Raw genomic sequence first — 14832 nt, 5'->3', positions numbered from 1 at the left:
TGCTGCAGGTGGGCGGACTTTAAAGAGAAGCTCTCTCCTGATTGGCTAATTGTGCTGTCAATAATCAACAGAGGGCTCGCTCTGGAGCGCTCGAAAACCCACTTACCAATACAATATAATAATATATTTAACAGTAAATATTCTTTGTAGACCTGAAAATAATGATTTTTAATTTGTTTTGTTTGTTTATTGGTCGCTTTCGTCGCTTACAGCAAATAGAGTGTGCAAATCGTGAGTGAATATTCATGAGCGACAGCCCCCATCACGCGACATTGAATAACGTTGATCCAGAATGGAGCGTTCTGATTGGTCCGTTGTTATATTGCGCTAATGGTGATTGGTTTAAATTAGTCGCGGGCGTGCATGCGCGGTGGAGGGACACAGAGATAGCTGATCTTGGCGGTTGGCATAAACTGGTTTGTGACTGGACTGCTATGGCGACTCAAGTTGAGGATGAGGGAGATGATGAAATGGATTTTGGTGACTGGACTCCAGTACGTGGTAGTAGAGGATCAGGAAGAGAACGAAGTAGAAAAGAAGAGAGGTTGTTGGAGACACAAAGTAGCAAACGGAGTCTAGAAGAAAATAGTTCGGATGAAAATAACGCAGTTTGCAAGAGGATTGTTGGGCAGGAAACTAAGTTGATCATAAAGTTTAGGAAGGAGGATGAAGGAGTACAACTTAGTCCGCTAGCTTTATCAAGAGAATTAAAAAAGAAGTTTGGAGAACTGACACTTGCTAAGACTCTTAGAGATGGGAATCTGTTGATCACAGTGAGGAACGAAGAACAGAAAAACAAGGTGATGAACGCTCACAGTATTGGTAAAAAACTGATTACTGAGGTAAAGATTTTGGGAGTGGATAAAGTGGTAAGAGGGGTGATCACAGGTATCCCAGTGGGGGAAGATCTAGAAAAACTCAGACACAGTATTAATGGAGGTGAAGTAAGTAAAATCAAAAGATTGATGAGAACAGTTGAAGGTGAAAGAGTGGAAAGTCTCTCCGTAATGTTGGAGTTTCAAACACAAGTTCTTCCTGAAAGGGTTAGAGTCGGGTGTATGTGCTTCCCTGTAAGGACATATATCCCTCCTCCTCTCAGGTGTTATAAATGTCAGAGATATGGACACATCGCAGCAGCATGTAGGGGAAAACAAAGATGTCCAAAGTGTGGAGGAGAGCACAATTATGATGAATGTAAAAATGGGAAGGATAAGTGTTGTAATTGTGGAGGGCAACATAGGGTGACTTATGGAGGATGTGAAGTCAGAAGGAAAGCAATGGAAATCGAACAAGTCAAAGCTACTAATAATATAAGTTATGCTGAAGCTGTTAAAAGAGTGAAACCTAAGGAAGTTATAAGGAAAGTTCAACCGAATTCAACAACAGAACAGAGACAGAGTGGAACTGAAACTGGGTTGACAGTTGAAAAGATTCTGTTGTTCATTGCATATGTAATTAACTGTACAGATCAAGTTAAGCACAAAACAGAAAAAATCAAAATAATTGTGAAAGGGGCAGAGAGGTTTTTTGGTATTAAGGACATATCTTGGGAACATATAAATACGAGGTTAGGGGCAGAAGGAAAGGTTGGAGGTCAGGAAGATAAAAACTGATCATCTTACAATGGAATGCTAGAAGCCTTATTGCAAATGGACAGGAGTTTAAAGGATTTATTAGAGATTGTAAAGATGATCTAGATATTATATGTATTCAAGAAACATGGCTTAAACCAAATCTTGATTTTGTTATAAAAGGTTATGAAAGCATTAGAAGAGACAGAGAGGGTGGATCTGGAGGAGGGTGTATAACATTTATTAAACAAGGAATTCAATTTAGATTATTAGCTAAAGGAAGAGAGTTAGAATATATTGTTATTGAAATTTGGACAGTAAATGGACGATTTAAAATAATTAACTTTTATAATCCATGTAAAAGACTATCAATAGATTTAATGGAGGAAGTTGGAGTATTTCTAGAGGGTAAAGTTATTTGGTGTGGGGACTTTAATGGGCATAGCTCTTTGTGGAGTCATCATAATGATCATAATGGGGATATAATAGAAGAAATAATGGATGTTAAAAATTTAGTATGTTTAAATGATGGAAGTGGGACCAGAATTAATTTTAGAGATAACACAGAGTCAGCAATTGATTTAATGTTAGTTTCGAATTCTTTAGCGGGTGTGTGTTTGTGGCAAGTTTTAAATAAAACAACTATAGGAAGTGATCATTATCCTATTAGGACTGAAGTAAAGTTAAATATAGAGAGGTATTGTATAAAAGGGATAAAGAAGTGGTCTTTTAGGTCTGCAGACTGGGGTAAATTTAGGGAAAGTAGTGAAATAAAAATGTTAAAAGTAGACATGAACAGTAGTAATGATGATTTAAATTCTTCTATATGTAATGCTATCTTTGAAGCAGCTGATCAGGCTATAAGGAAGGAAGGTGGGGGAAGAGACAGAAGGTTGGTGCCCTGGTGGACATCAGAATGCACCAAAGTTATAAAGAAACGAAATAAAGCATTCAAATTATTAAAAAGAAATCATAATTTTCAGAATCTGAATGAATACAAGAAATTGCAAGCAAATGTAAGAAGGGTTATTAAAAATGCAAAAAGACATTATTGGAGGAGTTTTTGTAATTCAATAGGGAAAGAAACAGATATTTCTAAGGTCTGGGCAACAATTAAAAGGATGAATGGGATTAAGAGAGTAAGTGGATATCCAATACTAAATGATGGAGAAATAACAGCAGTTACGGATAGAGAAAAGGCAAAAATGTTAGTAAATACTTTTGTTAAAATACATAGTTCTGAAAATATTAGTGAAGAAGGGAAAAAAGGACGGCAAAAGACAATATTGGAGAACAAGAATTTATTGCAACAAATAGAGGATACAAATGATCCATTGAATATGTCTTTTACAATAAATGAACTAAATAGGGCACTCAAAAAATTTAAGCTATCAGCTCCAGGAAAAGATCAAATTTGTTATGTTATGGTTAGTAATTTAAGTGAGTCTTCTAAAAATATTTTATTAGAAATGTATAACAGGATATGGGAGGATGGGGACCTACCAAAAAGTTGGAAGGAAGCAGTGATTATTCCAATCCGAAAACCAGGGAAAGATGAATCCAAACCAGAAAATTATCGGCCGATAGCATTAACATCCAACTTATGTAAGATAATGGAGAGAATGATAAATGAAAGACTAATATATTATATAGAAAAGAAGGGACTTATATCGTCTTATCAGAGTGGATTCAGGAGAGGGAGAAGTACAATGGATCCAGTTTTATGTTTAGAGCATGAAATTAGAAAGGCTCAAGTGAATAAAGAGAGTGTTGTGGCAATATTTTTTGATATTGAGCGAGCATATGATATGATGTGGAGGGAAGGGTTATTAATTAAAATTAGAAGAATGGGAATAAGTGGTCATATGTTTAGATGGATCAAAAATTTTCTAGAAGGAAGACAAATACAAGTAAGGATAGGGAAGGATTATTCTGAGAGTATGAATATAGAAAATGGGACACCACAGGGTAGTATAGTAAGTCCGTTATTGTTTTCAGTGGTTGTTAATGATATGTTTAAAGAAGTAGAGGGTGGAATGGGATTTTCACTTTTTGCTGATGATGGCGCAATGTGGAAAAGAGGAAGAAATTTAGAATTTATTGTTAAAAAGCTTCAGGGAGCAATTTTAGCTGTAGAAAAATGGTCGTATAAATGGGGTTTTAAACTTTCTGTAGAGAAAACTAAAATAGTGTTTTTTACAAGGAAAAGAGTTGATGGTAAAACTAAATTAAAATTATATGGACAAGATTTAGAAAGAGTTAAACAATTTAAATTTCTTGGAATGTGGTTTGATGAAAGAATGACATGGGGAGTGCATATTAAGAAAATAATTGATAAATGTAGGAAAGTATTAAATATAATGAGGTGTTTAGTTGGAACAGAGTGGGGAGCTGATAGAAAATCATTAAAAGCAATTTACACTGGGTTAATTAGGTCAGTCTTGGATTATGGATGTATAGTTTATAATTCAGCAGCAGATTCAAACCTCCATAAGTTAAATATTATTCAACATCAGGCTTTAAGATTATGTATTGGTGCTTTTAAAACATCTTCAACAGCAGCATTACAGGTTGAAATGGGAGAAATGCCTCTTAAACTTAGAAGGGATCAATTATCCTTAAATTATTGGTCAAATTTACAGGGACAAAGAAATGATCATCCAACATTAGAGGTGCTTAAACATGGCTGGGAAACAGAAAGGAAACAATTAAAGAGCTTTGGATGGATAATAAACTCTAAAGTTAATGAAATTAGTTTAAATCAGTTAGATATATGTCAGGCAGTTCCATTATCTGCAGTTCCACCTTGGATACTTCCTGATGCTAAGGTTGACTTTTCCTTTTTAGAAAAGAAAAATAAAGATAAATTTTACATTATGAATAGATATATAATACAAGAATACTTAAATGAATATTATAACTATATACAAATCTACACAGATGCATCAAAAAATGCAGCTAATAAGGTAGGGATAGCATTTATTGTGCCACAGTTTCAAGTTAAAGTAGGAAAAAGGATTAGTGATGGAGTCTCAGTGTATACAGGAGAAATGCTTGCTTTGCTTTTAGCAGTTCAATGGGTGGAAGAGGTAAGACCAGTAAAATCAATTATTTGCTCAGATTCTAGTTCTTCGTTATTCAGTTTGCAAAATAATAAATCAGACAGTAGACCAGATATATTAATTGAAATACAACAAACACTTTACAGAATCAATATGATGGGGCTAACAGTAAATTTTGTTTGGGTTCCAGCACATCACGGGATTAAGGGGAATGAAATGGCAGACAGAATGGCCAAAGAGAGCACTAATCGGGGGAGGATAGATATTAATGTTAGTTTTAGTATAACAGAAATAAAGGGTATAATTAAACAAAAAACAAGAGAGAGGTGGCAAAAGTTATGGGAAGAAGAAAAGAAAGGAAGGTGGTTATATAAAATTCAAAAGAATATTGGTCAAATGAGAAGAACAGAAAGAATAAGGAGAGAAGAGATCATTATTTCACGGTTTAGAATCGGACATACTGGACTAAATAGGTCATTATTTCTGATAGGGAAACATCAGACAGGGAAATGTGACTGCGGGGAAGATGAAACAGTGGAACATGTTTTTTTGAGTTGTAGGAATTATTTGATGCAAAGAAATAAGTTAATTAGAAACCTTAGTAGCATGAAAATGAAATTTGATATTGTTGATTTATTACAAAAAGATTCAGGAAGTAGAGGATATGAGGCCTTGTTTTATTTTTTAAAGCAGTGTAAGTTGTATAATAGGATATAGTTGTTGGTTTTTTTTTTTGTTTTTTTGTTTTTTGTCATGTGGTCCACACTCCTTACCAGTTGGTGGCGGTAATGCTTACCTAAAGTTTCTTGCCAACCGCCATTAAAACTCAACGAGAAGAACTAGAAGAATGCGCGGTGGAGCGTACTTCAGATGAAACCCGAAACTGAGCTAATAAATATTAGCGAAAAAAACGAACGACGTTATTTTCGATTCTTGTTCTAGTGTGGGAGCATCAACCTCCTGCGATGGACGCGCTGTTCTCCTGGTTCTCCTCGGAGGAGGAGGAGCGGAACTTCCTTGACTTCATGGCTCACTTCATGCTTTTCATGGCAGCCTGCACTTTCCTAAGTTTGCTCTTCCAAAACGTCCCTTACGGCAGGTACGCGTCAAGTAAGTACGGGTTTCCAGTCGACGTCAGGTTGGCCTGGTTCGTCCAGGAGTTGCCCTCGTTGCTGGTGCCTCTGTGTCTGGTGTTCTGGGCATCTTCCTCCAAAATGTCTCACCTGCCCAATCAGCTCCTGGTTGCCATGTTTCTGTGCCACTATTTCCAGAGGTAGGTGGACATATTCAGGTGTTTAACTGCTTAAAATGCCTGATTGAAAATGTTTTTCATCCATAATTTTGTGTTTCCTGGTGTCTGAAGTGCCTTCAGCTCATCTATCTGCAGATATTTTGTACTAAATCTCATTTTCTCCTCTGTTGAGATGTTATTAATGAACACCGAGTCCTTAAAACAGACAAGATGTAATATGGCCTTTGTTAAGGTATAAATGGAGCTCATTCGCTCATTTATTTTCCCACATTTGTGTGAAAAGTTCTATTTAAAGCACCGCTGGCATCCATGTTTGGGATTATTTGCCTAACGCCGACCCCTCGTCTGTTCCTTTTGCAGAGCCCTCATCTATCCACTTCTAATCCGAGGTGGGAAAGCGACGCCGTTCGCCTCGTTTGCCCTGGCTTTTGTCTTCTGCGTCTACAATGGCTTCCTGCAGGTCCGATATCTGAGCCACCACGCCGACTACCCCGCCGACTGGGTTACGCGGCCGCTCTTCGTCGTTGGTGGGTGTTCGGGAGCGGCTTCACGGAGTTACGAAAAACTGAAATCATTCGCCATTTTGAAACCTAATTCACGCGTTGTGAAATAAACCAACGTGCAGTGAGTGGAGCTTTTCTGGTAACAAATCTGTTTGTTAGAAATAGATTTCAGGTTTCTCACTTGAGCGCCTCCTTTGCTCCTGCTGCATGGATTTATTATCAGAAAATCCCAGTTTCCCAGTCCAGGAACTCCCCCCGTCTTTTTGAAGCTCCTGACTTTTGTATGATTATTAGAGGAAAAGGTGTTTTCTGAGACCGTCCGTCCGTGGTCGGGTCGCAGAGGCAACAGGTCCAGGAGAGAAACCCAGACCTCCCTCTCCTCAGCGACACTCTCCAGCTCCTCCTGGGGGATCCCACGGCGTTCCCAGACCAGAGAGGAAACATAATCCCTCCAGGGAGTTCTGGGTCTGCACCGAGGTCTCTGCTCAGCGGGACATGTCCGAAAAACCTCCAAAGGGAGGCGTCCAGGAGGCATCCTAATCAGATGAACCACCTCAGCGGACTCCTTTCGATGCGAAGGAGCAGTGGCTCTACTCCGAGCTCCTCCCGGATGACGGAGCTCCTCACCTTCTCTCTAAGGCTCAGCCCGGCCGCCCTACGAAGGCAGCTCATTTCAGCCGCTCGTATCCGGGATCTCGTCCTGATCCAAACCTCATGAGGGTTGGAACGTAGATGGACTAGTAAATCCAGAATTTTACCTTTCAACTCTAGACAATTCAGCTGAGAGCTAAAGGACTTTACTGAAATGTGCTTCAGTCAGTTCCATCTGCTGATTGAATGCTTGTTTTTTTTTTACAAATATGTTGAAAATGACTGGAAGCATCAGAAACCAGCGGCACTAGATCTCTATTCAGTTAAGTTTAGTAAATCAAAGGCTGTGGTTTCTCTGTATGCTGATTAATATGGACGTCCTCATCGTGGTGTGGCGTGAATGTCTCAGCATTTTTGTCTGAACGAGAAAACAGACAAAAAGATAAACGGAGGAAGTTAATATCTGCCTCAAAATTATCTGGAGTGGTGTAGAGACTAAATGTTTCCACGTCTACAGTGGCTTTTACCCCGTGTCCCACTTTGTTTTTTCTTGTTTTTCTCCTCTTCACAGAGATGGACGCAGTCTAGTCGCTAACACGAGCGTGTAGTTCACCATAGCTGATTTTGGAGCCTCTGTAGTTCCTTTTATTGTCATCGTGTTTAATCTTTACGTCACACAGTCTCTATTTTAACTTCCGGGGTTTGTTGACGTGTTCCCTCGGGGGTATCCTTGGCTAGCAGGTCCAATACAGGTGTGAGGTTAAGGAGTGTCTGACTCGCCTGAGTCCGATGAGGACCAGAGGTTTGAAACGCAGCGGGACTGACATGAACTGTCCCCCCACCCCCCCAGCCGAGTCCCTCTCCTCCTGTGTGAACTCTGTGTGGCTGTCTAATATAGACTCATTAGTTTTCTCAACCCGCTGACTTGTTTGCCGATGACTCGAAGGCTCTGATTTTAAAAGGCAGGACTTTCTGTCACTTTATTCTGACACGGTTCAGCGGTGGAAAGCACCAGAGCAAGGCAAAAAAAAAGAAAAAAAAATGGTAGTCTTGATGTTTTGTTTAGTCTTTTGTGTGAAATCTGCTAAAGGAGCTCTGGCTCTGTGTCCAGGTTCTGCCCTGTGGTTGACCGGCTGGCTGATGAATCTGCACTCGGACCACATCCTGAGGAACCTGAGGAAGCCTGGCGAGACCGGGTACAAGATTCCAAGAGGTGGGAGGGGTTTTATTCATTGATTTCTATTCAGTTTATTTCAGATTTTTATGCAGTTGTGGGAGTCGAACTGACTGCGGATGAGTAAATCTTTGCACGTGGAAATTCTTGCAAAAAGTAAACGAGACTGGCCAAGGAAGGATCAAAGCTGAGTTGTTGGGTTTTTTTTTTTAAGCAACAGATTAAATGAACACAATCTTTAGATGATTTACTGAAATGCACACACCCTGGTAAAGTGTAAAACCAAGAGGATTGTGTTAAAATTTGCAAAAACACACATAGAAGATACTTGAATCACAAACTGAACCCATTCACAGCTGCTCCACTGATCCAGTCACATCATCTCTGTGTGTGTGTGTGTGTAGGTGAATCGGTACAAATCAGTTCATCTTCACATCCCTAATTAGGGTATTTGCAAAAAAAAAAATTTTGAAACAATTTCAACTGTTTGGCACCTTTTTTTTTTTATACGTTACAGTTAGTGTTCACTCGTTTATTAAAGCAGTGAGATCAGACTGATTTGATATCTCTTTAAAAGGGTAGTTGGGGTCGTTTCGAAGTGGGGTTCTGTGTATGAACAGTCAGTATTTCACCTGCAGATGGTTCTCGGAACATCTCGTTTGGAGAAAGGGTTTAGTTTTGGAAACATCTTTACAAAAGGAGCTCATCGAGTCAACTTAAAGGCTCCGGCAAGACGACGGTTGGCGGTCATGTGGTTGCGAGCCGTCCGTTTTCCCTACACACCTTTCAGCGTCCACGAGACACTCTGATCAGAACTCCCAGGAAGCTCCTCCCTCCTCCTGCAGCGTTAAAACGGGTTTCTTCCCGCCGGCCTCTTAGCTCTCCTGTCCTTGTACCGACCAGACATTAATAATTAGACAGTACACGCCGTTTGACATTTGCAAATATTAAAGTGAACAATAATGAGTCTTTTTAATCGCGTAGGTTTCTAAGTTTTGCAGGAACAGTCGTAAAGACGGCTGTATTTTCTTACAGCCTCCAGCTGCTTCTCAGCAGAAGCAAAATGACTCCATTAAAGCTCACCGGCTTTTAAGCATAAACAACTTCTGACCTGTTAGATATGTCCTAATAAAAGAGGTAAGCATTATAAAGGCAGAGAGGAAAACTTGTTGCTCAGCCGCCTTTATCGGCTGTGTCAAGGCCTGCCGTATCACGAGCGGTTTGTCGGCGCCACATAGTAAGATTAATGATATCACGATTAGGCCCTTGGCTCTGCCTGACACGTCCCAATCGTCCCAGCGCTGGCCTTGTAATAATTTTCTGCCTGATTAAGAATAAATAGTTAAACTCTAGTTGTTTTCTAGCATCATCCTTTTAAAAGGCTAAAGGGTAAGTTCTCCTTCACTCCGGAAACTCTGCTCGCTTCCGGTCCTTTTATCCCAGAGGATGGAGAACCTTCCTCTGTGCCTTTTTTATACTACTTACCTCTTTTTTTTTCTTTTTTTTTTTTTAGGCCATATCTAACAGAGTAATCACACAACACTTGGAGCAAACCCCCTGTGAGAAACAGTTCAGCCCGGGCTTTGTGTCACAAAGCCGCTACGAGAACAAAATGACGCGATTTTCGTCTCGCAGCCGACTTCGTGACTTCTCATGGAGGATGGAAAGGTCTTTAAACATTCACAACTTGGAATCGATTTTTTTTTTTTCAGCGAGTGCTTTGAAACTGAGCTCCGTTGCTTTGAGACAGCTTCCGGGTCAGCCAAGAATCTGTCATTTCCACACAAACGATTGTTTGTTTGTTGCGAAGTGACTCGTTCGGTTTCCCACCGAAGGCTAAGCAGACCTCGTCCTGACCTCCCCGTCCTTTTGCGTCGTAGGTGGGATGTTTGAATACGTCTCCGGGGCCAACTTCCTGGGGGAGATAACGGAGTGGGCGGGCTTCGCGCTGGCGGGCCAGTCCGTCCACAGCCTGGCGTTCGCCCTCTTCACCGCGGTGGTCCTCTGCAGCAGGGCCGCGGCCCACCACAGGTAGGGGGAACAAACGAACAAACGCACACTCTGTATTTGAAATATGTAAGAAAACCTCCTCTTTTGTCGCCCTGCAGGTGGTACCTGACAAAGTTCGAAGACTATCCTAAAAGCAGGAAGGCACTGATCCCTTTTGTCTTCTAGAAACCACCAGAAAGGAGCTGGAAACTTTAAAAAAAAAAAAAAAAGCATGCATATTGGCTCGCAGCACTTTAGTTTTTCTACCTCTGACTAACTTTAAGCAACGCTGCAGAGGAAACCATAAGTATACCAACAGTACGACACTGGATTTCTAACAGCGCCACTAATGAGAAAAGCTCCAGGCTCCCCTCTCATCTGCATACTCTCACAGACGGAAGACAAGCGTGGAAATGCAAAGCGTGCCTTTTTTTTTTTTTTTTTTTTACAGTTTTGACTGATCTTCAGGAGTCACCTGTTGCCGTCTCTGCAGCATCTGGTTGGATTAAAGAAACGAGAGACTTTCAGCTCGTTCTCCCGGCAGCATTTGGAGGGATGTTTCTGCTGTCCTCGCCACCTTTTTGGAGATGCCACTGATCGTAGCAGTCCCCGTCCCTGTCCCTGTCCCTGTCCCCAGCACTAAAAGGGGACAGTTGTATAGTCGGTGGCTCTCGATAACTCCCTCCTCCCTGAAAGTGAGGAGATAAGAGAGGTACAGAGAAACTTGGATTACACATCAGCTGCATCGCTACGAACACTGAATGGATTGTGTGTGTGTGTGTGTGTGTGGTAACTGGGGAAAAAAACGGAACAGAACAAATCTAACGGACGTCAGTATTGATCTGACGGGGGGGGGGGGGTTCTGATGTTTTCTGCCTTATTTTAATGGTTTTTCCAGTTGTTTTAGATTTAGGAGAAATTTAGTTCATTAATCTTTCGCAATATATGAGCAAAAAAAAAAAACATGTTCATATATGTGAAGAGTTTACACGGCTCAGTTAAACTCCATAAAGGGGGTTTACAGGCTAACTACAGGGTAAGTAGACCCGGTCCCAATACTCGCACTTCCACCCTCGTGTCCTTCAACTGTGCGTTCACGTTGAAGGGTTTAAGCGCGTAGTGTGTCCCAATTCTCCGGAGTGCTCTTTAGCCCCGCCCCCTTTGTGTACTACATCCGCCCTTCGACTAAGCCTGCATCCAGGCGGACTTTGGTGAAGTATTTACCCACAATTCATTGGCTGAATGTCACGTTTTGACTTAAAAGGACGGAAATATGGCAGTGGTGACAGAGCAAGCTGCGTCTGTCACAACAAAATAATTCTTGTTTCACTCTGCTGTACAGGTGTGAATACGATCAAACTTTGCTCCGCGTTCAACAAGTCAGAACAAAACACATCTGAACAGCCAAATATCTCCTGCAATGACTTTGGAAAGCAAAAATACCTAAACTGTACTTTTAAAATCGTACTGGCACCTTCTTAAAATACCAAAACAGGGAGCGGTCCGCCATGTTGGATGTCGCAGTTACGCCCCAGAGGTGCAAGTCGATGACGTAATCTGTACTGTCCCGATTCTCCAACGTCTGCATGCTTGTAACCTGCTGCACACCAACCCTTCTGTGCACTTCGACTGAGTACACACTTCTGAGGGGCGTAGGGTGTAGTGCAAGTATTGGGACCGGTCTAAAGCACCTCTGGGACTCGAGGTGTATTTTGAAGTGACCAGTATGGCTTCATGCCTAGCAACGCCCCCTGGCAGCTGCCATGTTGTATTTTTGGACACAGAGTTTGTGCACCTGAGCTGTGGGGCTTTAAGTCCCGCCGCACAATCATGGTGTCACGTGATCTTTCTTTTAAAGCGTGGAATAATTAATGACAACTAAACATTTGGGTTTTTTTGTTTTGTTTTTAAATGGGACGAGCCTTCGGGAAACACCTGTCCCGCTCTGGCTTCAACTTCTGGATTCCCGTCTAGAGTTTATTAACGATCAAAGATTTCGACACGTTGTTCGTGTGCTAGCCTTGCCACCTAGTGGCGCAGCATGGGTATTTCAGCTGCTAGAATCGAGTAAAGGGTTTTTTGTAAACTGAGTAAATAAAAGTTTTTTTGTTTGTTTAAAGTATCTGTTGTCATATAGACGGGGGTTAGGTGTGTGCCGGTTTCCTCATTTCTCTCTTTTCCAGTTGGAGGTCATTTTCTGACACCAGTGTTAAAATGAATCTGTGGAGTTGTTTTTGTTTTGTTTTTTCCCCATACGGCGTCATCAATAAACAGAGGAGCTGTATGTGAGCATGACGAGAAGTGAACATCCTTCATGTTCCAAACCCCTGCTGCCTCTCTTCTTCTCTCCTCGGCCATCACCCCTGTCTATCCTCTTTATCCACGCTGCTTGTAATTGCATCGCTTTATTACAGCCGCCAGCATCTACTGAGACCGACACTCGGCTACAGTACCCTTCATCTTCTGGCACACGGCAGCGGGTTCTCTCTCTTCTTTTTTTTTCTTTTCTTGTTCTTATAATGCTAAGCATCGCAGCAAATACTTTACAAGAGGAGAAGTCCTGTTAGAGATTAAAGCTCTTTGTAGGGATGCACGTCGCCTACCGCCTACTTCTCATGCCAGAGTTTTAGGTTTCGATCATTTTTATGTTGAGAATAGACAGTTTTTTTTTGGTCAAACCTTCGAGTAGTGTCTCTGCGCTACTACCACGCGGAATTTCAGCTCAATGATGGCCATTTCTGCGCATTTTATGGCCATTTTATATATAATTGTGGCAGCAGCAGACAAAAAATACAACACAGTTTGAAAGAAAAATGACAGATGGCTACAAAAAAAGATTAAAATGATGTGAAATAAAAATCAGACTGTGCAAAACACGGTATAAAAAAAAACTCTGGCTTTAAACGTGCACAAAACGGAGGCGACTGATTTGTTGTACAGCGTAATGGCCTGTGGCGGTGCGTGCTAACATCACAAAGGTAAAGTTATACACATGTACGACAAAACCGAACCCATTCTAACAACATCCTGCCGACGGTGTGCCTAACTTCGTACCTGAAGCGACACTATTTATGTGTCGCAAATCCAGTGAAGCTATAGGTTTGGTTTGTTTTTTTTCCGTCCGATGTAGTTTGAATATGTGGATCGTGCTGCGGCCTCATTGCTATTCGAGCCACACGCAGCCTCAGACAGCTGCTGCTTCCTTCACGATATCTGCTGTTCCCGTTGTGCCTGCGAGCGTGCCGTTGAGCTCCCGTCCAACGTTCACCAACGAGGGCTTCGGTTTGTACAGTGTGAGTAAGCGGCTGGGTTTTATCCCAGCTGACAGGCTGTTTGCTTGAGGGGGAGGGGTGGGGTGGGGGTTCCTTGGCACGCTCACGTGCTGCACGTGAGCGTACTGTACGACGGAGGGGGGGTGGGCGTTTGTGCGAGGGATCCACTCCCTCAGCTCTCCCTCTTTTTTTAATATGCACGTTGAGCCCAGTTCCTGCCTCATCCAGGCCGCTGCCGCCGCCGCCGCTCCCGCTCCGTCTACAGCTTTACACGCAGACTCTGGAATGACGGATGCCACCTGCTGCATATGGCTGCTCGAAAATGACTGCAATAATAAACTGGAAAACACAGAGCCGCTTTTAGACAGAGGTGGTTAAAAAAAAAAGAACCATCTTACAGTCAGTTTTTTGCAGTTCATTGAAGTGTAAGGAGCATTTCTAGAGCCAATACTTATATATAAACTGAATTGCACACAAAGAATCGTAATTCAAGGCCCAGCATTCCTCGGAGGATTGCATATCTCCAGCATGAAGTTATAGCTGATTTAGTCCAACTTTGTAAATGCACAATGGCGTGGGGTATCGTGAGATCTCGCAAAGGACGAAACGTTCCGAGCGGCTTGTTCTCCATGCCAAGGATCACCTCCCTCCAGATTCAGAGCCTCTCCGGTTTGCAGAGGAAGCCGACCGGTACACCGAAGACGCCGCCGGCCTCCCTCTGTCGACTTTAGCTCGGCGTTTGACGCCATCGTTCCCACGGCGGCTCGCTTTACGAGCTTTGGCTGCCGGAGTACGGGCTCAGGCACGCGCAGCTGGTTCGTTAACTTCCTGTCACAGAGGCGGCGGACAGTCGGGGTGGACAGCCGCAGTCCGAAAACTAGAACACCGAGCACTGGGGCACCTCAAGGCTGTGTCCTGAGTCCCTACTGTTTAGGCTCTAACACCAACCAAATCATCAAAATGGCAGATGCCGTGACCGTGGTGGGGTCAATCCCTAATCCTCGCCACCCTGCCCACAGCCTGTTCTCGCTCCGGCCATCTTGGAAAAGACATTGAAGCCTTTATTTCACTTTCAGCCGGTTGCTGAACGTTGTACCGTTTTGTGTTTTTATTGTTTTTTTTAAACTTGATCTTCTTCTGCAACTTTTTATTGTCACTTTTAATTTTTTATTTTTTTTGGGGTACTGTTAAGAGTTGGATAATTAGTGTTTAGTTACATATCGTACATATAGGACATCTTATTTTAGGAATGTGCTTAGGATGACTCTCAGTGACTACCACACCAATTTTTAGCCATTTTTATGTTGACTGATGATTAGCTGTGGTGGCCATCTTGATTTAGGTTTACTCCAAATGTCATGACTCTTAGATGTACAGCCAACAATTACTTTATAAGAGTTTCACTAAAATCTGCCTAG

At 42.0% G+C, this 14832-nt stretch overlaps 1 protein-coding gene across 1 annotated transcript; it reads left to right on the top strand.

Annotated features, from left to right (window-relative positions):
• The first annotated feature begins 5565 nt into the window (after positions 1–5565).
• Positions 5566–10980, top strand: srd5a1 (steroid-5-alpha-reductase, alpha polypeptide 1 (3-oxo-5 alpha-steroid delta 4-dehydrogenase alpha 1)). Its single transcript, XM_017421003.3, has 5 exons — positions 5566–5906; positions 6246–6412; positions 8091–8192; positions 10034–10184; positions 10262–10980. The coding sequence occupies exons 1-5, from the start codon at positions 5599–5601 to the stop codon at positions 10326–10328; spliced, it is 795 nt and encodes a 264-aa protein (XP_017276492.1). The 5' UTR covers positions 5566–5598; the 3' UTR covers positions 10329–10980.
• Positions 10981–14832: the final 3852 nt, after the last annotated feature.

This window comes from Kryptolebias marmoratus, linkage group LG5 (genome assembly GCF_001649575.2).
Source record: "Kryptolebias marmoratus isolate JLee-2015 linkage group LG5, ASM164957v2, whole genome shotgun sequence".
In the NCBI taxonomy this organism is placed as follows: domain Eukaryota; kingdom Metazoa; phylum Chordata; class Actinopteri; order Cyprinodontiformes; family Rivulidae; genus Kryptolebias; species Kryptolebias marmoratus.
Note: the sequence above shows the minus strand (reverse complement) of the source record. Positions and strands in the feature narration are given on the sequence as shown.

Excerpts from the sequence above, each read along its gene's own strand:
- srd5a1 (XM_017421003.3), top strand. The coding sequence starts at position 5,599 with ATGGACGCGCTGTTCTCCTGGTTCTCCTCGGAGGAGGAGGAGCGGAAC. Across the intron at positions 8,193-10,033 it reads CGGGTACAAGATTCCAAGAG|GTGGGATGTTTGAATACGTC; the intron begins GTGGGAGGGGTT and ends TTTGCGTCGTAG. Across the intron at positions 10,185-10,261 it reads AGGGCCGCGGCCCACCACAG|GTGGTACCTGACAAAGTTCG; the intron begins GTAGGGGGAACA and ends GTCGCCCTGCAG.